General features: G+C 31.8%; 1 protein-coding gene across 1 annotated transcript in view; it reads left to right on the forward strand.

Annotated features, from left to right (window-relative positions):
* The window catches only part of Rdl (Resistant to dieldrin), a 47,501-nt gene extending 23,952 nt beyond the window's left edge, over positions 1–23,549 (forward strand). The window contains 7 exon segments of the mRNA XM_068291699.1: positions 2,349–2,575; positions 4,558–4,640; positions 9,600–9,737; positions 13,374–13,658; positions 17,950–18,413; positions 18,415–18,543; positions 18,623–23,549. Coding sequence (XP_068147800.1) covers positions 2,349–2,575; positions 4,558–4,640; positions 9,600–9,737; positions 13,374–13,658; positions 17,950–18,413; positions 18,415–18,543; positions 18,623–18,784 — 1,488 coding nt within the window. The 3' untranslated portion in view covers positions 18,785–23,549.
* The last annotated feature ends 200 nt before the right edge of the window (positions 23,550–23,749 follow it).

Consider the following 23,749-nt stretch of genomic DNA (forward strand, 5'->3'; position numbering starts at 1 on the left):
TGAATTTTTAATTTCTATTGAATTGAGTTTTCTATTACTATTCTTGAGTCTGTTGAGTTTTTGTGTTTTGGGCGTGCCTGTACTGTACCGAGTGGAAACCAAATCTAGCAGCAGCAAAAGCAAAAAACAGCGAACCGAAAATTGTGCTCAATAAAAGGATAATTGCAACTATCCCACGAGTACTGCAAAAAGAATATGCAATTACTTTGCTATGCTTTATATATATATATATACCGATATATGTATCTATAAATTATATAGAAATACTTTGAGTTGGGTTAAAGTCTTGGCAAAGTACCCAATACTCAACTCAAAGCACAGCACGGCTGTGCTCTGTCTCTGTGTTTATAATTCTCTCTCTCTCTCTCTCTCTCTCTACTCTCTCTCTCTCTCTCTCTCTCTCTCTCTCTCTCTCTCTCTCCAATCCTCTGCTCTGTCTCTATAAATATTTATAACTACTTACAAATGTTATTACTGCTACTACAACTTACTATTATTATTACATTTACATTTACAAACCTCGTTTCTCCTATCTAACTACCTAACTTCTCCTCTACGGTTTCTTTTCCTGAATACCCCCCACCCCCCAACAGACCCACAGCACACCAACACTAAACCCTAACCATGCCATGCCCCTCCAACAAACGAAAAAAAAATAAACCCAAAACATTTGTGTTCAGCGCAACGTGACGCGCTTGAAGATAATGATATGCAAGGCTATAAAAAACAAATATCCCAAAAGAATGAACTACGTATACATAAGCTACTCAAGTGGTTTACTCTACTCCTTTTCCAGTCACATCCACTTACAAACACACACACACACTGACCGAAAACTTATAGTGTCACAGTGTGACAAAAACTTACTCAATTTCCCTAACCATCACACACACACACACACACACACATTCACATATAAAATGCTTATTGTGCCTTACCTCTTAGAATGCTTTAGCTTTCAGGCACTGCAAAAAGGACAACATCAGCAGCAACTACAATAACAACAACAACAACAATAACCAAATACCTACAACAACAACAGCTAAATGTCCAATCTTTAAACTCCATTCTCTATATTTTATTCGAATTGTATAAAACAACCAGAAAAAGAAACCAAAAATTCCAAAATCTATATCAGCCTTTTTTTTTGCCCTAGCAGTCCAAATAAGTTCAATTCCAAGTAGTAGCCAGAGAAAGCCCTTAAAAACAACTACAATAACAACTGATTCACATGAAAAATCGTATTACCATTCTATATGTGAGACAGGGTTTTCTAAACTATTCTCTACTGCTACTAAAAATAAAATTACTACAGCTACTACTACTACTACTACTACTACTACTACTAGTACTTCTATTACTATTACTACTTATTGCTATTGTAAATAAGCTAACTAATAGTATACCATTTATTTAGTGGCCTATTCCGTTTTGCCTTTTGCTTTCAGTTAACAGTTTACATTAGTTTCCAGTTTTTCCTTTTACCACATTTCTTTTTTCTCTTTTGTTTGATTTTCATTTGAAAGCAGAAGAAGATGAAGAAAAGAGAAGATTCCCCTTTTAACGCTGTACAAAGTATAGTTAATCTTTTGTAAAATTGTTTTTTTTTTTTAAGAATTTTCATTTTCCTGTTCCTGCATGAGTTCTTCTTTCGACCCTAACCCCCACCCACCCTCAAAAACCCTCAAAAAACCCCACTGTCCGCTCCTTAACACCCACCCAGGAGAAGAATTGTGTTACATAATTTTTTCTGAACAAAATTGTTGCACGTTATCAATTTTTCATATGGTATATTTTCTTTGTGTGTTTGTTAAGTGTATTTGTTGTGTCAATAAACCAAAAAGAAAAAAGAAAAACAAAGAAAATGCCCAATTTCCATCTTACTATATACCCTTTAACTTTTACCTACCTCAATTCTCAAAATGATTTTCTCTAAAATAAAAAACAAATTTGGTTTTCCTTTACTTTTCTTCTTTTAAGTTACTTCTCCTCCTCATTTGGTTACAATATACACATAAAATACATATATATAAAAAAAATTAAATAACAACAACTACAACAACTTTTAGTTTTAGTTAAACTAGTTTGTAAGTTATATATCTCTATCTCTCTATCTATCTTTCTATCTCTCTCACTGAAAAAAAAAAAAAAAACAAAATTATAATATACTAATCCGATACAAACATATATCTCTTTTTGCTACCTTTCCAAAAAAAAAAAAAAAAACAACAAAAACAAATACAAAACTCGAACCCAAAACAAAACAAAAACAACCAAAAACCAACGTTCCCCTTCGACGATTGAATCGAATCGAATCGATTATCATTCGATTACATATCAATATATAGGACTTTACATTGGATTTTTACTTTCGTCAATTTTGGACCGATCCTCGTTTAGCGTATAGAAAACGACCTGGTGTAGAAACACTGTCGGTTGGATCAGAGTTCATTAAGAATATTTGGGTACCTGACACCTTTTTTGTAAATGAAAAACAATCATATTTTCACATTGCAACAACCAGTAATGAATTCATACGTGTGCATCATTCTGGATCGATAACAAGAAGTATTAGGTAAAAGCAACAAAAAACCAATTTACTTACAAAAAAAAAAAATAAAAATCCATCAATTTCCAAACGCATTTAATATTATTTATGTTTTTTTTTTTTATACGTTCTCCTTTTTTTTCATTATTACTACTACTACTACTGTCTGTAAATGTGTATGTGTATCTGAAAATTGTCAATCAAAAAAAAAAAAAAAAAAAAAAAAAACAAAAAACAAAACTTTAACAAAACAAAAGAAAAATAATGAAATTTTCTTAAACAGAAAAAATTGTTATAAAGCTCTTTAATTTAACTTTTGAGTTTGGAAACCTTTTTGCAACTATTCTTTTTCCTTTCGATATGTGTGTGTGTATAAATCGATGTTGTAATTTTCTTAAAGATCTAATAACCGAAATGAAATGCAAATTTCTACAGAACGAAACGAATTTATTTCAAATCTATATATCAAATAACAATTTTTCTTTAAATCAAGTGAGTTCAATTGGCAAGCGATGAAACAAAACAAGAAATTGTGAATCAACCTAATTACCTAACCTTACCTACCTACTACAACTGTTACTACTACTACTACTACTACTTAATTATATATTCATAGAGTGAAAGAAAAAGTTGGCAAATTGCAAGCGTTAATCCTACCATATACAAATATATGTATACCGAATACAATCATTATCATTTGTGCTATCAGGCGTTTGTCCGTCTGCAAACGAAACTAACTCTCAGCCACATACATATAGCCACATCCCCGCCACAATTAGGACACACACACATACACACACCACAAAAAGGTTTGACTGGACCCCAAATGTAGTAGAACGTATCTAGAGATTACGCGCTACTGGGCATTATATTTTCTACTACCTTTAAACAAGAATCTGTCCAAAATCGCCACATACACAGAAAAAAAGCCATCGTCTCCAGTCTCAGTGACTCGTTCAACTTTAGCAACAGATACGAAAAATTTCCAGCTATACATTATTTTCAGTGAATTGAATCCTTACAACCCAGTCCCATCTCAAGAAAACAAAACAAAAAAATCACTTATCAATCCCCGTCCAAACTCAAGTATAAGTAGAGTGTTTGCAAATTTGTTTTAGATACCTTATAAGCAAAACAAGATTCAATAATTCCCAAACGAATCAAATTTCGGCAACCCGAAGTTTTTAATACACTTGCAGATCCTTGAAATTAGCTTTGACTAAAGTGTATATTTTGGTCCGATCGATTCAAGTTCAAACTCATAATCGTGGAACAAATTGCAAATATATTTCAAAATAAGATTATTTATTAGGTTAAGGCTAAAAAGCTTTGTAAACTACTTTTTAGTTTCAGTATTAGTTTCAAAATCTATAAAGAACTGATTTGTTGATAAAACTATGAAGCTAGGGATTCAATTGACTCAATCGGTCCTTCTTAAAGAAACCTTCTACTAATGTAATAATACCGATATCAAGTGCCTATGGCTCTCTGCAAGTGTACACCAAACCAAAAACAAAAAGAACAACCACAACGTACTTAAATTAAGTTAGTACCAACAAACGCCCTTTTGTTAGAAGCCAATTGCCGCCTCACCAATTTTACAATTAAAATGCCGCTTCGACTGATCGATATATATAAAATGTGCCTCTCACTAAAAAAAGCAAAATAAGTGTAATAAACTAACTTAGCTCATATCCAATTGAACTCGCTCCCTTCTCCTTGCCACACCCAACACTCCACTTACCCGTTGCCCTTGCCCCGTTGCCCCACCACCTCAAAAAAAGTTAATATACCTATATATAAGAAACTAACCAATCCAAAACTGCAAAACTTAAACTACTCGTAAATGTTGTATGTATGTATTTATTGTACTTGCTTAGCGTTTAGTATGCTCGTTTTTTACATATACATATAAATATCTATATCTATATACATATATTCTCTATTACTAAATATCCAGTTTGAATCAATTACTAATTGAATTTCCTTTTTATCATCACAACAACAAGATTGACTATTACCGCATCGTGTCCGATGAATCTACAATATTTCCCAATGGATCGACAACTTTGTCACATTGAAATTGAAAGCTGTAAGTACAAAAGCAATTGATAATCAATAATAAATACCTTTGAAACTCGAAAAAAATAAATAGAAACAAGAAATCAAAACAATTTCAATTCAAAAATTATATACTATATCGATAATCTCACAAAAATTCGAATTGTCAATAAATCAAAATTTAATGCAAACCCAATACTAATAATCGTTATAATATTAAACAATACAGAAATAAATAAAACGAAAAACACAAAAAAAAAAAAAAAACAAAAGATTGCAAAGTAAGATCTTGCAACAAGAAAATCTAATCAGATATAGAAAAACAAAAACAAATTGTCAATGATAATGTTATTTACATAAACGAATTGTTAATATTCAATGCATAACAAATGAAATGATGATGAAATGAAATGAGAACTCATTCAGAATGTGAAGCAGTAGAAAGAAAACATGAAGAAAATCACTAAAAATATACGAAAAACTGAACTCTGAACTGAACTGAAGTGCAGGTCCTGAATGTCCAGTGTTGAACAGTGCCACAGTAGTGACACAGTGTTATTTGACGCAAGGAATGCTTAAATTTAAACAAACTTTATTGAACTTGAAATATCATGGCCATAACTGCTTTCAAAACTCCCCCTCTCTCTCTCTCTCTCTCTCTATCTGTACATCTGTCTCTTTATATATGTATCTACCTCTCGCTCGCTCTCTCTCTCACTCTTTTTATGGCTAGCTAGCTTTATATTTATATTTCTCTCATGCAAAGGCCTTGCCCTGTTTGTTCAGAGTTTTTTGAGCATAAGAAAAAAACAAGCAAGTTGTAACAACAACCAAGTTTAATGAAAATTCAAGCAATTAAATTTTAAGGTTACACACACGCACACACTCACACACTCACTAACAAAAATAAGTTTCACACACACAAACACAGAAGGGATAAAAGCAATTACACAATTATTCGATGTCAATTGATTGAAATTGTGAACAATGTTGAGCAATTAAGTTCTCTAGAAAATTTATTTAAATTTAGTTTTGTCCAAACAAACAAAAAAAATACAAATAAATAATAGTATTTATCTATAAGCAATTGTCTATATGCAGAGTATAGGCTGAACCAATTCGAAATTTTCGTTTACTTTTTGTTTTGATTTTAAATTTTCCTCTTTGTTTCCTTCCACTTGTTTAGGTAGCTGCAAGTGTTTTTAGTTTTCCTTAGGTTTTCCTTTTTCGAAACTCTTCTTGAAATCATTTTGCGATTCATTTACTTTTTCAATCAATTTTATACTCGCCGCCGCTCAAAAAACGCAATTACATTCAATTACATTCAGTTCTGTCCATTCATATACATATGCATATATCTCGAGTCAAGGAACAGTTTTGTTTAGTACAAAAACTCATTCAGACAATTGAAAGCTAATCGAAAAGAGAGATAAAAAAAAAAAACAGAATAAAATATATTTGAAATGGCACAGCCTTTACGTCGCCTAGAAAAATATGAATCAAAGAGCTAAGATATAACAAATAGTATTTTGAATTATTTTAAAACTTAGAGAACAAACCTTAAAAATGAATAAATTGCTTTTTTAAATTTTGCCTCTTTCTATGCTTTTTGATAATTCTTTTAATGAATTAAATTACTTGATTCTTTGATTCCATTTTTGTAAGGCATTTATTTCTGTGTGCATCGATAATAAAAAAGAAAGTAATAATAATATAATCCTCTCGTTCCGCATCCCTACGTCCGAAACCCAAAATTATTCCCTCTTCCAGTGACTACAACTTATCCAACGCATTCACCCCAAACAAGTCACCCTTCCTTCCCCAGCACAGTTCACAGTTTCAGAATCATAAAATTCAGATTGGTTGGTTTTCGGTCGCCTTCTCACTTTACAGCAACAGCAGAAGGCTCCTCTAACTGATGATCTACTGATTGAAAAGAAATAAAAGTTAAAAAAAGCAAAAATGTTTATACTCAACTTATATATGTACATACATACATATAAATATAATTAATGATTAGTTTTTAAGACAAATGGTTATTCAAAATATTTAGTCTAAGTTATGTTTAATTGATTGTAACAATCATATAAAGATATATACATATATCTATATATGTATCTAAAAACAGATGGCACGCTTTTGCTCAGTATTCCATATCAATGTATATTGTATATACATACATACATCAATACATGCTCTTTTCATTCACTCAATCACTCTAGCTAACGTTGTAAATTTCTTTGTTAAACTCGCCACAGAAAACGGGAAAAAACAAAAGAAATTACTCCCATACACAAACACACACACACAGAGACAAAGAAACAGTCATAACTAGGACTCAACTTTGACAATGTCGTATATGTATCTTTTTTTCTCTCTCTCTCTCTGAAAAGATATCTATATATACATAGAAATATATATATATATATAGATATATATATATTTTGTCTACTAAACACAAAAAAAAATACAAATTAAAAATAGAAACAAATTAATTAACAACTGCCCCCCTTTTTACAACAACAACAACTACTACTACTACAACAACATCAACCACAACAACAACAACAACAACAACCTAACATCCCATGCATCCGCATCTTCAACAACAACAACAACAACTACTACAACAAACCACATTTGCAGTCGGTTACACGATGCGAGATATCCGTTATTTCTGGAGAGATGGACTGAGTAGTGTTGGCATGAGCAGTGAGGTCGAACTCCCGCAGTTCCGTGTTTTGGGACACAGGCAGAGGGCGACCGAAATAAACCTAACCACAGGTACCCCCATAAATACATTACCTACCAAAAAAAAAAAAAAAAACTATCAAAAAGAACATTTAAAAAAAAAAAAACGAATATAATCTAATTATAAAAACCAAATAATAATCACATTAACATTTCCGTTTTAGTTTGATAAGCATTTTTATCTAACTGTGTTTCAACTCTTTCGTTTTGTGTAACAAATTTTTCACTTTATTATTTTTACAATAACAAATAAATATATATATACAAAAGGTTAGCGCAACGACTAAAGAAAAAGAAACCACAAGTCATATGATAATTAAAACGCGAAGCGAAAACGTTAAGAAGAAGATGAAAGTCGAGCCAGAAAGTTAAACACGCACATTTTCCTCATTGATTCTTGTTTTTTTTTTTTTACTTATCGTCCTTTTTAGTTTTATTTTGTCCACATAATACTCTGTTAACTTTATATCGAGTGCTAACTGTAACAACTTGTGCTACTTAACAATACTAACAAAAAAAAAAAAAAAACCAAGTCGCAAAACCATATTATACGATACTCAAAGATTCCCCTCAAATTTTCCAACACTACCAAAAACCACCATCAAACCAACACCACACCCACCGCCATCACCACCACCACCACCACCGCCGCCGCCGCCTCAACTTCTAATACTACAACTACTTCTACTACTACTACTTCTACTACTTCTCCTTCTACTACTACTATTCTACTACTATATTATTGAAATACTAACCTCTTTGTTGTGAGTTTATTATTTTCGATTTTGCGATTTTAATTTTGGTTTCATATCTTACCTCTTGAGTATATTGAATCAGCTAATCAGTCGTTTTCAGTAGTCAGCAATTGTGTCCAGTAGTGCAGACAGTTTAGCCTAGGATTATGATTCAGAATATACAATACAAATATATATACATATATCTCTACTATACAATATATATATATATTTGTTTCTTTATCGTCTTTTGTTGGTCTTTCTTTTCACATTTTTGAGTTTCGTGAACCCGTCAATGAATTCAATCAAACTGAAAAAAGAGAGTCCAGTTCAATTTGCTTGGGTAGGCCTAAACGTACATATATACATACATACTCCTTGCATACAATATAAAAAAAATGTACTATATAAATAACATGAACATGAATATATATATATATATATTTAAGTGATTAAGCAAATATATGAATACGTTGGAAAATTGTTAACAGAAACTAATTATATACAAGAGCACCCATTTCTGCCACATTTTATCAACCAACCAACCAACCAAAACATACATATGCCATATACTTTTATATCCCTACATACTTTTATATACCTATATATACCAGACATAATACTTCCATAGTCCATAAGTCGAAAGCAATTCAAACCAAATACTACTGCCAATAAGAACAAACAGTAGCTCTAAGTTTAAGTAAACCAAAAACCAAAGTACAGCAACTACAACTAACTATCTAAAAGGGCCTACTAAAATGCTCAAATGAATTTTACATACAATTAATTACAATTAGTTATGCTTTGCCAACTTAAAAATCATATTTTTAACTCAAATAGCATTTAAACAAAATCAAAAAATATATTTTATGCGAACCAACACTTTAAGCAACAAGTTCTGAATGAGACTATTAATTGACAAAACAAAATGAAAATCCAAAACCAAAAAAAAATAATGATGAAATAGAAGCAAAAAACCAAAAACAGACAACTACATGAGCAGTAAAAAAAATATATATAATGAATGCATAAATTCAATAATTAAAACGAAATTGTATAACAAAAAAAAAAAAAAAACCATCAACAAAAAAAAAAAAAAAAAACGAATAGCAAAAATGAGGAACAAATAATGCAAATTTCTTTCAACCAAAAATAGAGCTTATTAATAGTCTCACAAAATGTATTTTTTGTGTTTTTGTGCATATTTTTCGTCAAACAACTACAACTACTACAACAACAACAACAACAACAACAACAACTTCGTATCGACAACAACACCGAATTGTGCCAACAACAACGACAACTACTACAACAACAACAACAACAACAACTGTAAAATAAAACGTTTCCTTCAACACAAACAACACCAAATAAAAAAAAAAAAAAAAAATTTTACAACAAAATCCAACTGTACAAATTAACCACATACAACAACAACCAACTATATATACACACATATATATGTATATATATTTATATGTACATATATGCACATATATATATAGTCGGCTACACGATGCGCGACATACGCTATAAATGGAACGAGGGCCCTAACTCGGTTGGTGTCTCGAGTGAAGTTTCGCTACCCCAATTCAAGGTCTTGGGTCATCGTCAAAGAGCTATGGAAATCAGTCTTACCACAGGTACCTGTAGACGGTTACCGATTTTCTTTCTCAAACAAAAAAAAAAAAAAAAAATACATAATAAAAATAATACAAAATAAAACAATACTCTTTTTTTTTTTTACTTTACCCGAATAAATATAATATATACATATATATAAATGATAATAATGACTGTGTCAAGAAAATATATCCACAAACGTATATATATATATATTATATCTATTACTAAAATCTAATTTTGCCTTTTTTTCTTTATCTTTTTGTCTTTATTTTTCGGTTTTGGGTTTGGTTTCGTTTATGTGAGTCTTTAGTTTAATCAATTGCTTTTCAACAAGATGACTCCCCTCTCTCTCTCTCTCTATCAAAAGTCTTATTCATTTTTCTTTTTGTTGTTTTTGTTAGAAAAAGACAAAGAAAAAAACATTCTAGCAAAATGCCAGCATTTGTAAAAAGTACTTGTCAATCTATCTACTATTAATAACTTCAATACATACTATATCAGATCAAGAAACAGGCTAATTGATAACAATTTAAGCTTACAATTTTGTAGGCTCAAATTGTGAGCAACTTCAACTCGATGATAAAAAAAAACAAAACGAAAATCAAACGAAACCAAACAACCAACCAACCTACAAATAAAATGCATGTTAAGAGCATCTTAAGCATTTCAGATTTTTGCATAATATCTTTCAAATACCATTTTAGCTAGCTAACTAGTTTATATATTTAATAAAAAATACAACAACCGAAATACAAACGTTTAACATTTAGCCCACAAAAAATAACAATAATAATCAATCAATCAATCAACCAACCAAAAACAACAAAAATATAGCCTGAATACGCGACTTAGTGCTTTTCACAGTTACTAATTATCATTAAACCCAAAAAAAAAAAAAAAAAAAACAATCAATTTAAAAGCATGTTAAGGTAGCGAAAAAGAACTTTAACCTTTTTGACTTACATTTTCATTGTCTCTTTCAGTTTATTCTTCATTAACTTTGATTCGGTTTCGTTTGCTTACACATACATATATTCCTATATATATGAAACTTTTACATATACTTACTTATTTAATCAAACTATTTCAAATGATTTATATTTCGATTCCAATTTTATTTTCAACGCTCTCATAAGTTCATACTAATATTAAACAACAACAGCCAAAAAAAAAAAAAAAAAAAAAAAAAAATCAAAATGAAATCGAAATCTCAATCCGAAATACTGAAATTCACTTCTACCCATATATATATATATATATATATATATATATATGTATATATATATATTTAACATAAGATTTAACACAGAAAAAGAGCAAAAAGAACAAAAAAAAAATAATAATAACTACAAAATATATATTTACAGTTTAAAAATCAATCAAAACAATTCAAAATGAATATATATAGCAAAGCTTAACTGATGATATGGCTTTAACTTAGTAAATCATGCTTTTGATTTATGCCTGACATTATTATACACACACACACACACACACAGACACATACAAACACATCCACACAGACAAAGACGCACACTCATTTTATGCTTCTATAGTTACATGATTAACTAGTCACAATTAGTTTTTATTACATTCTAAATACAAAACGAAATAACAACAAACCAAACACAATACAAAAACCAAGAAAAAACCGTATTTAATTATAAAAAAAAAAATAAATTTTGAAATCGCTATCGAAACTCATTAGCCTAACAACAACAACAATAGTATCCCTTCCCCCCTATTAACCCTTGCCGAAATACACCATCAACAAAAACAACAACAACATTTGTATTATTGTAATGATTAACAACAACAACAATAACATTAGCAACAACCGCAACAAAAAAAAAAAAAAAAATACAAACAAGCGCATAAAAAATCTCTCTTAATCTCCCAAAAAAGTATGCTACATAAAATTTTTGAACTTATTTTATTAAAAAATCTAAATCGCAACATTTCAAATCAATTAGATCAAGATCAAACCAGCAAAAAAACAAAAGCTCAGAAATCATAAACTATATCTACTCTTTCTCTCTCTCTCTCTTTATATATATATATATATACATATATATATATACACATATGTATATAAATTAAAACAACAACAAAATATATATCACTCTCTTTCTATAAAAAATATATGTATGTATATATATGTATATATACATACATTTAAAAAATCGACAAAACAACAACGCCCTCCCAAGCATGCTCTCATCTTATAAATATATATATATAAAAAATAAAAAAAAAACAGCAATTATCTCTTTTTCAACAAGGAAAACATTTTCGAAACAAAAAGAAAAACTAAAGCCAGCCAACTTTGTTTAGGCAAACAAATCTGCCCGATATTAGGTCTTAGCTTAGATATCTCCAAAACTCATTTTATCGATACTTTCGAGTTTAGCCGTCTCCTTACGTTGATCTTATCAATTTTTGTTTACTCTGTTACCTTATTGCTCTTATTTCCTTTTAATGCAAGTTTATGCAATTTACAATTTAACACCTAACAACTACTATATAACTACTTATAAAGTTGCTTATCATTTTGAATATTTTATAAAAGACAGCTTAAACCTAATAACCACGAAACTTAAAACTTTACTTTAGTTAAGAACCTTTTTTTGTTTCTGTTGTACACCTTCTTCTTCTTCGGCTTGTTCCGGAGTGCGTCCATGTAAGCTTGCAGAGTTTTCAGTTTGTCTGAAAAATATCAAAAATCTACCAAGAACTTCCAAATGGCTTGGAGAATTACCAAGAGTCTTCCCGAATCGAAATCAGTTTTGTATCCACTAGAAAAGAAAAACTCTGCAAGGATACAGAAATTGATTTTACTTTCAAACACCCTCGCCCCCGTTGTCTATCACTTTTTTTCTCGTTTTTGATTTTAAGAAAACAAAACCTAAGTCTCTATAAAAACTACTAACCATAACTATAACAATTACCATTACGACTAAGAATATTGCCTGCCAAACCAAAAAAGAATCGCCCAGTTTAATCAGAAGTTTTGTAACTTCGAATTTCAAGCTACATACATACAAGTTATCTACTAAATATACATATATATATTTTCCAGAAGGTTCAAAGTAGCCATCTTTGTTTAACATCATTCCAAAATGCGCTCATATATTTATTATGCAAAGAATTTTCTTTAGACTTTTGTTTGAAATTGTTTCTGTTAGTGACCTTTGATTTCATATGTGTGTATATCTTTTGTTTGCTTTTGATTTTGGAATATATATAATTAATTGTTTGTGTTGTTTAACATATGTATATGTAAATAATTTACAATCAATATACCTACATACATATATAGATTTATATTTGTAAATGATGACTAAATTTGACAGAATATATACTAATAATGATATTTTTCTTCATCCTTTCTCTCCCCCTCTCTCTCTCTCTCTCTCTTTCTCTCTCTCTCTCTCTCTCTCTTTATCTCTTTCTACTCACTATGTGTGATTATGTCAAAAAAAAAAAAAACCAAACAAAAAAATAATAATTTCATTTTTCACTCGATCTTCGTCATATGCGCAAATGATTAATGATGTTTGAAAACTGCACGCGAATAATTAAAAAAATATCTACGAAAAAACAAATTAACCCCTCATAAAAAAAAAAAAAAAATGATGCAAACTAATTTACAGGCAATTATTCGCGTTTAGCCTGCGAAATACAATTCGTGCGTTCGATGGGCTATTATCTTATACAAATCTATATACCCTCTGGACTGATCGTTATTATATCATGGGTATCATTTTGGCTCAATCGCAATGCAACGCCGGCGCGTGTGGCGCTCGGTGTGACAACCGTGTTGACAATGACCACTTTGATGTCGTCAACAAATGCAGCGCTGCCAAAGATTTCGTACGTCAAATCGATTGACGTCTATCTGGGAACATGCTTCGTTATGGTCTTTGCCAGTCTACTGGGTAAACTAAACTAAATCAAACAAATTAGAGACAAATTAGTAGCCAACAACAATAATAACAACAAACAACCAAAAACCAAATTAGCAAAACAAAACAAAAACTAACTCCCCACACCAAACTAAAACGAATTCCATAACTCACATTGAAACACAATCACACACACACACACACCAATGCACACAATTACACTAACAAATAATACAGATTTTCTTTGGCCAAGTTCTTTACTTCTTACTTTTGGCCTAGAAACGACAAGGCCAAGACAAAGTCAATGTTGCCAAAAGTAGAAGATTAACAACTATTTTATGATTTCATTTTAAGTTTCTACATACACACACACACACCAACACCAACACCAACACACATACACCCATTCACATTGTTTTTCTGCTAGCTTTCCTTGCCACGCTTAGCGTTGGACACAGAAAACTCCCCAAAAACCAAATACCCAAAAGAAATCCAAAAAGAAACAAAACATATTTTATATTGAGAAAAACGCTGCCTTCTTCAAAAAATTTCAATTACAATAGGACGATGACTTTTGGCAAAATTTCCCTCAATTGGTTGGATCAAATGAAATGCAACGTTTTTTCCCTATTATACAAAATACATACATTATACATTTTTACTCTCTCTCTCTCTCTCCTTTCTAATCTCTATCTCTAACTTAAAAGTTTAAGTCAATTCTATTTCACATCATTTATGGCATACCCAAAAAAAGAAAAACCAAAAACAAAAAGGACTATAAAAAGTTTGGCCATCAAATGTAGTGAAAACGATTCTTTTTTTTGCACAAAAAATTAACTTGGTAAACATGAAAATGTTTGAAATATGCATAGCTAGAGATTTGGTAATCAAAAAAGATAAACAAAATATTTGGCAATTCCCTAAACAAAATCGAAATTTCATTCAATATTTCAAGCGTCGTTTGTTGTTTGGCCAAGTTCTCTTTTTTAACTTTAACTCTTTTTCTCTTACACAACTTAAACAAGAAAAGAAACCAAACAAACTTATATACAACAACAACAACAACAACAACAGCAACAAACTACAACTACAACAAATTGCCAATAGCAAACCAAAAACCAAAAAAAAAAAAAAAAAAAAAACGAAAAGCAAAGAATCCAAACCATAAAGAAATCTCTTTTTTCGTATTTGTATGTTCTTGTTATGAATTTTTCTTGCATAAAGAAAAACTAAGCTATCATTTAAAGAAAATGTCTGCAAATTCATAGATACGCGCGCCTGACCAAAAGAAACTTACAAGAAAACAAACAAAACAACAAACATACAAGCAAACAATACAGAATTACCAAAATGAACACCAATTATACCAATTATATATACATACATATACAAATATTTAGTTGATAAAGGCACGACAAATTTCCAAATGTTTTGCACACGAAAATTTGCACTCACAAATCAATACTGTAAATCGAACAAAAATCGAAGCATGCTTCAAGCAAACAATTCAAAAGATTTAAAAAAAAAAAACTACTTCAAACTTGCAATCAAACTAGCCAATCAGGTTGAGACACTTAACTAACTGATCAACCTGGAATGGTACCCAGATATCAATATACGCCCAGCTTCCGCCAAAATGCAACAACCAAAAAAAAAAGCAAAAAGAAAACCCAACAACATCAAAACAAAACAAAAATCTGTACAAAACCAACAAAAGAAAACTCAAGCTAAACGCACCTCGTCTATTTTCCATTTCAAAAACAAAAAAAAAAAAAAACAAAAAATTTAAAAAGAAATGCCCATGGTACGGGAGAGTTTATTACAAAAAAAAAAAAAAAAAGATAAACCGAGCGCATCAAAAAAAAAAAAAAACAGAAACAAAAAACGAAACGAATCTAGCATGCCCTGCGCCACACCTGGCTTGAGTCGCGATTGAATTGAATAAAAGATAGTTACACAACACTGTAAATATGGTTAAACCAACAACAACAACAGCAGCTAGATGGAGGCCCTACAGCACCCTCCTTCCTAGCTCAACCGCTCTGCCACCGAAAACGATGAAGATGAAGACTCCTCTTGGCCTCCTACCCGACAAAACGGTCAATGAGAGCCACAAAAAGACAACCTCAAAATGTCATAGAAAGCCCTCCCCCCGACCCTACCAACCATCTCCTCGTCGAATTGTTGTAGATTATACATATAAATTTCGAACTATTAAGTTTAGATCACTTAAAGCACGTGATCCAGACATAATAGATCTGAGATTTTCAAATACAATACAAACGACAATGAATCTAAAGAATGAATTTTGAGGTTAGGTAAGATATGGTTAAGTAGTTGCTCCCTCTTCCACTTTCTCTCTCGCTCTCTCTCTCTCTCTCTCTCTCTCTCTCTGTCTTTCTCTCTCTCCTTCTCTATCTCTATCTCCATCTATCTATCTCTCTCTCTCTCTCTCTCTGTCTATCTCTATCTCTCCTCTGTCTCTATCTGCTTTTCTGTTCTGCCTTTTGCAGCATTGGCGTTTTATTTTTGTAGACCGGAAGAGAGAAGGTAAGTACACTCGTTACTAAGTTACTCGTTACTGGTTACTCGTTACTCGTCACGCTCTAGCATTTCTTAATGTACATGTATACGTGCATAACATATGTACATACATATATGTATTTGTATGTATTTATTTACCATGTACATTCTCTGGCATTAACCATTTTGATGGCCAACAAATCGAAATTCCGCAATCCGCAAAACCGTAATCCAAAATCCATGAAATCAAGGATAAAGAGCAAAAACAAAAAAAAACAAGACAAACAGCAACAAAAATCCCCTCGTCCTTCTCAATCAACCAACGAACAACAACAACAAGAACAACAACAACAACAGCAACATGAAAAACAAAAACAAAATCCAAGCAATTTTCGCAAAACCAAAACAAAATGCTGGAAATTTGTTTCGTGTCCCTTATACGGGCGAGTTACTTTGGTTCAATGAATTTGCATTTAAGGCACGCACATGAACATTTTCCTTGAATGATGGTCTCCAACTGCAGAAATAAATGTGTACATAAATCGTTTGGCTTACAAATGACTTTTTCCACTCATTTCACTACAACAACAACAACAACAGCAACAGCAACAATAACAACAACGACAACAAACAAACAGCAAACAGCAACAACAAATAAGAGCAATACACAGACTCGAATATATATACACGCATATATATACCATACATACATACATATTCACACACAAACACACGCACAATTGCTCTTTCTCTCTCTCCCCCTCTCTCTCTTTCTCTGTCTCTCTTATATATATTTTTGGCTAAATATATACAAATATAAATATATTTCTATTTAGAACAAAACTCTCCTCTTCCTTACTCTTCCACCAAAAGAAAAAAACAAATCCTTACAAAAACAAAAAACTTGCTTTACATTCACTATTTTTTTCTTTTGCCTGGCTGCAAAACTAAAACCCAAACTAAAAGGAATAGTTTCTTTTAATTAAAATACACACACACACACACACACACACACACACATACAAAGAAAACAACAAAAATACTGCAACAACATCGACAACAACACAAACAAGTTTAAAACAAATACGCAAAATTTCTTTAAGCCGCTTTTAACACGTCTTCTTGCCATCACACACACTCAGAAGCATTTACCCAGAACTAAACACACACACACACACACCCACACACACTCACAAAGCCAACTCACTCATTTACTTAGACGTTGTAAAACAAAAATAATTGATCATATTGAATATCAAAATTTTGTATCTCATAATTGACTTACATATCTATTCTATATATCTTTCTTTATATCTGATAACAAATCAAAACCAAAAATATAAACTCCAAATGCTCCATTTCCTTGCACCAACAAACCAAAACAAAAATCGAAAATCAAAAATCAAAAATCGAAAATCGAAAACAAAAACTGATCAAAATCGCAACCAATTCTCTGACATCATAATTACGTACTGTTGCATACGTATCGAACGAAACGATAACCGATAAACGTTACGTATCGAAATTCATAATGGAAATTCTTATATACTACTGCATTCCCGCATAATCGTTTACCCCCGTACCGCCACAACCAAACCGTCCATCCAAAAACAAAAACAAAAACAAACTAAATTGGTCAACAAAATCAAAACCAAAACAAAAAACAAAACATAACGTACATCAAAACAATTCGATCAATTCGCAATTCAAATATATCTATTATATCAAATCGAATCGGTATCGAAATGAAAATGTATATATATGTACATAAATATATATATATATATATATATATATATAGAATACGCCACCGTCGGCTATATGGCAAAACGAATTCAAATGCGAAAACAAAGATTTATGGCGATCCAAAAGATAGCTGAACAGAAAAAGCAACAGCTAGATGGGGCCCAGCAGCAGGCCCAACAGCAGCAGCAGGCCAATCCAAATCCGAATGCCACAATGGGGATCGGAGGCGGTGGCGGTGGCGGCGGAATGGGCATCGGTGGGCCTGAGCATGGGCATGGGCATGGACATCATGCCCACAGCCATGGTCATCCACATGCGCCCAAACAAACAGTGAGTAACCGCCCAATCGGCTTTTCAAATATCCAACAAAACGTTGGTACGCGCGGTTGCTCGATAGTGGGACCCTTGTTCCAGGAGGTGAGATTCAAGGTCCATGATCCCAAAGCCCATTCCAAGGGTGGCACCCTAGAGAATACGGTCAATGGCGGTCGAGGTGGACAGCAATCGCATGGTCCTGGCCCCCCAGCCGGGTGGCGGCGGTGGTCCTGGCGGTGGCGGTGGCGGCGGAGGTGGCGGTCCGCCAGATGGTGGTGGCGACCCAGAGGCAGCTGTCCCAGCCCATTTACTGCATCCGGGTAAAGTAAAAAAGGTAAACTATACACAGAAATCAAAACCCAAATCAATATATCTGAAAGTGGGCTAATACTTTTCCATTGCTTTCCACATAGGATATCAACAAACTATTGGGTATTACTCCCTCGGATATTGACAAATATTCGCGCATTGTGTTTCCCGTATGCTTTGTCTGCTTCAATCTGATGTACTGGATCATCTATCTCCATGTTAGCGACGTGGTCGCTGACGATCTGGTGTTACTTGGCGAGGAATAAGCATTCAACCGTGCTCCCCCACTACCCCCAACTAAAAAAACAAAACCAAAAAAGGATACACTCAAACACACACACACACACACACAGACACAGAAACACCTAACAAACCGAGGAGGATGAGAGTGAACAGCGCACAAGAGAGTCAAACTGTGCAAGGCGCTGAAAAACAAAACCAAAAAAAATATACAAAAAAAACACGAAAATTAATTTTAACTAGCATTATGGGCAGACAAATGCAACAAATTATTATTATAATTTAAAACCAAAAAACCAAAAAAAAATAAGGACACACATATTACCAGGTCGAAAGCAAAGAATATTGTTAAATAGATTTACACATGAAAATAACTTAGAATTAATCAAAGAGAATGGCATATAAATGAACGCGATGAAGAGTAATCAAAAGCAACAGCATAGCAAATTTGTAGTGAAAATTACTATAAAAAACATAACAAAACAAAACAAAGCAACAACAAAATGAACATTAAACAAAATGCATCCAAAACACAAATGTTCAAACCAAAATTAAACCAAAACAAAGCAAAGCTAAGCAAACCAAAATGAAAATGTGCAAGAACAACAAAACAAAAAATTAATTAAATGAAAAGCCATAGACACACACTCACACACACACACACACACACAAAGAACAGTCAATGAATCAGACCAGAAAAAAATAGCGCAGTCGACAGTCAAACACAAACACACACCCACACCCACACACATACAGAGTAAAGCAGTAAAATTGCAATTATCTATATATAATCTGATACATCCATCATTTTAAAAACAAACGGACAACTTTGTATCAATTTATATTTGTGCAACATAAAATGGAATCTTACCACGCCCGAAACCAATCAAAGAAACAGCCAAATTATAACCAGAAAAATAAATTAAACTCAATTTACTGAATTTTAAGCACTTTTTAGGCTCAATTAAATTTTAAAATCTCTCCTCGTTTTCAATTATGAACTCATAAACTAAGTCGAACCAGGTCAATCTCCAACAGAAGATTACTTTAAAGGCAGCAGAAAAGAATGTGAGCAGGTTAAGTCTAATGAACTCCAGTATTGCCATTGGGCCACACCATATTCAATTAACGCTAAAACTAGTTGGGAATTGCAGCTAAATACAAGCTTTTACAAAGCCAAAGACTCTCTTTTTTGCATACCTTCAGGCACCATGAAAAGATTGATTGAAGATTGACTTCGAGCCGGCTTAAACACAAGGTTTGACTTAAATTCTAATGAGGTCGTGATCTAAACTCATGTCCAGGCTTCTATTTGAAACAACAAAAAGAAGGTTTGGAATTCGATCTGTTTACAAAGTAAGCGATTCACATCAAGAAAATATTGGCTAAAGATCCTTAAGGTATTCCGATTTTGAATTCCACAACCAAACCATTCGAATACGACTTCATCTGTGTAGGTTTTGGTGCTGAGGCAAATACCAATAGATGTTTCTTTTCAAAAGGTAATGCAGAATGTTAACAAAACTATTGAACTACATAATCTTTCGATAAGCAGTTAATGAGGTGAAGTTGCCCAATAATCAAACTTGTGATATCCAGGATTGATTTCAACCAATATGATCCGCCACTGAGATAAGGCTATACAGTTCCGCAGTCGGATCAAGAGTCTCAAGAGAATGATTCCCATACAAAATCCGAGCTTTCACTGTAGTTTCGGGATGTGGTGAGATTTGCTGCTATGTTGTACTTATGATTAAATAACACTTGGCTAATTTCCATTGATTTATCTGAATTTGTTTGTTGTCGTTTCTCTTTTAAATTGATCTTCTTGCTTCCCACTTGAGTTCATTCTGAGAATAGAAAAAGGATAAAATGGAAAATGAATAAGAAAGGCAACAAACACCCAAAAAGTCTTCCCTAATTTAAGTGTAGACTTGCTCCTAATTATATTGATTTAATAACTACCCTTCCCCCAGCTTACACAGACACACACACACACACATCAATACTCACACATTAACAGATCAGCGATAATTAAACAGTTAATTAAGATAATTCATTTAAAATTTTACTTTTAATTTCTGTTTGTTTTTATTCGTCTTTGTTTTTTTCATTCAGAACTGACTTAGCGCTTCCAAAATTGAAATGGCCAAATTTTTTAGAGTAATCAAAAGTTAAAAACCCAAAATGAAAAAAAGAAAGCAAATATATAAATTTATATGTATGTATGTATACATATATATATATATACAAACTATATATATACATATGTATATTTTCACAAATTAATTTGTTTTCTGTCACACTCACACAAACAAACACACACACACACATAAACGAAATGAACTAATTTTGCACATCAATAAAAAAAAAAAAAAAACATAAATATAAATAGATTAATGAAACTTTTGAGCGCACCTTTTGATAAACTATAAAACAAAAAAACAAAAGCCCCTCAGCAAAATAGTTAGTGCAAATTGACATAGCAAAATAATAACTAATATACATATACATACCTACATAACATACATAATTATAATATTAATTATTAATAAATCAATTAATTTTAGTTACACCAAAAATAAAATAAAACCAAAAAGAAAACATTTTTTACAAACTAAAAATTGCACAGAAACATAAAAAAAAAAACCAAAATCAAATTCACTCAACAACTTTTCGAAATGAACTTTGCGGCACCACAAAAAAAATGGGAAAAACACAAAAGAAGAATAATAAAATAACGAACAAATGTAAAATTTAAGCAAACAAGAATAAACCAATAGAAAATGACACACTCACCCACACACACACGGAGACACACACATACACACAAACAAAATATGAATGAAACTGCCTAAGAAAATAGTTAATAAGGGATCTAAATCAACAAAAAAAAAAAAAAAAATAAAAACAATTTGTACATACAACAAAAAAAAAGTTAAGAGAAACATAATAAGAACAAAAAGGATGAAAAAAAAACAAAAATGAAAGGATAAGAACAAGAACACATTCTGAAAAAAAGCAAAGTAGGAGCAAAACTTCGCACAAAAAAAAAAAAAAAAAAAAACAACAACAATTACAAATTAATTAAACTTAGTTAATTAATGTAATTACATCTAGTTAAATGAAATAACTTACAGCAACCAAAAAAAAAAGAAAGAAACACAGTTAAGATACAGAAAAACAAATACAGATACAGTCAAGCGGTCAATAAGGAAGCTAAATAAATGACGAACACACACACACACAGACACACACAAAACAAACTTAAAGGACACAAGAAAGATGACAAAGCAGGAGAGATATGTCCATCTTAAGTTAGTCAAAGGAAACACACACAATCTACATATATATATTTGAATTTTCGCTCAAGTTCCTCGATGAATCACACACACACAGACATACACACACACACACACACACACACACACATACAACATAATTAAAGGCAAGTGAGTTTAACTTTAAACCTAGCACAAGAACTAAATAAGTAAACTTTAAACGGAAGCAAACCAAAATATCATCAATGAATTTTAATATAGTGTTGTATGATTAGGACAAGGATTACGCTTAGTATGTAAGGCTAAACAAAAGAAACAAAAAAAAAAAAAAAGAAAAAAATCCCAAGAATTTTGTACAGTTAGCCAAAGCTTAGGTATATACAAAAACATACAATACTATATATATATATATATTTATATATATATATATGCCATAATTTGGTAGCATATGGATGAATTATGTAGTACACACACACACACACACACACACACAATGCCAATGCCCGACACTAGTTCCACCAGTGGACAGGGGAAAGGAAAGCTGCAAATCAAACAAAAACTGTTTTTTTTTTTTTTTTTTTTTGGGAAATATACAACATAGCAGCATAATTTCTCTCTCACAGACACACACACACACACATCAGACAAACCACACTCACACACACACACACACATCTATACATATTTAATAAGTACTATTAGACTACCTACATATATATATATATATTCGTATATATATATATATATGCATAATGTATTAAGGCACCTATATGTAGCACGATGTTTTTTATATGTAAACAGTCCCTAATCCAAACCAAAGTATGATGACAAATTGACAAAGAACAATTAACTGTATATACATACATACATACATACATATATATGTATATATGCATTATATATATATATATATATATGTGTGTGAAATCAACACACACACACACACATACCTACACGGAAGTACCATGTCAAAATAGGAAGAACAGAGAAGGCAAAAAGAATCAAACTAAAACGATGGAAAACACAATGCAAGGATGTTAACCCCGAATGGCCATGGATCGATCACAGCTAACCAACCTAAGGAACACATTTCTCTATCTATCTATCTATATATATCTCTCTCTATCTCTTTCTCTCTATTTGATACCCCTCCCCGACCCACAAACAAAACCAAACAAAAAAACACAAAAAATACAAATGAGATAAAAGGGAAAACAAATACATTATCTAACCAATAATCCAGCGAAAAGCAAGGAAGAATTACTTTATTAACAATCTAGACAGACACACATACACACACACACAAAGTGTAAGGAGTCGAATCATCGACTATAATATGCCTGGTAGACAGAATTAAAATCGGCCTGTAATGATAATTTCTACGCTTTTTTACTACTTTCACTGCAATTTCTACTACTCTTTTACCATTCATTTCTTCATTCATTGCTCTATATTGAGGGAATATTTTTGTTTATAATCTATCTCTTTAATACTACTATTTCTACCAAAATTTCTACTTCATTTTGTCTGTCCATTTCCCGATCTTCGCCCTTAACAAGGCTAGTACTCATTTAAACAGTTAACAACACTTCAACACGAAGCCGAAGGATGTAAGGATGTCTCTCTCTATCCTTCGCTTTCTATCCCTCTTACTTCTTCTTCTATCTGAGATCACAATTTGTCTTACAATTAGTGAGTCCCCAAACTGTT

The sequence above is a fragment of the Drosophila tropicalis genome, unplaced genomic scaffold (assembly GCF_018151085.1).
Source record: "Drosophila tropicalis isolate 14030-0801.00 unplaced genomic scaffold, ASM1815108v1 contig_1190, whole genome shotgun sequence".
Taxonomy (NCBI): domain Eukaryota; kingdom Metazoa; phylum Arthropoda; class Insecta; order Diptera; family Drosophilidae; genus Drosophila; species Drosophila tropicalis.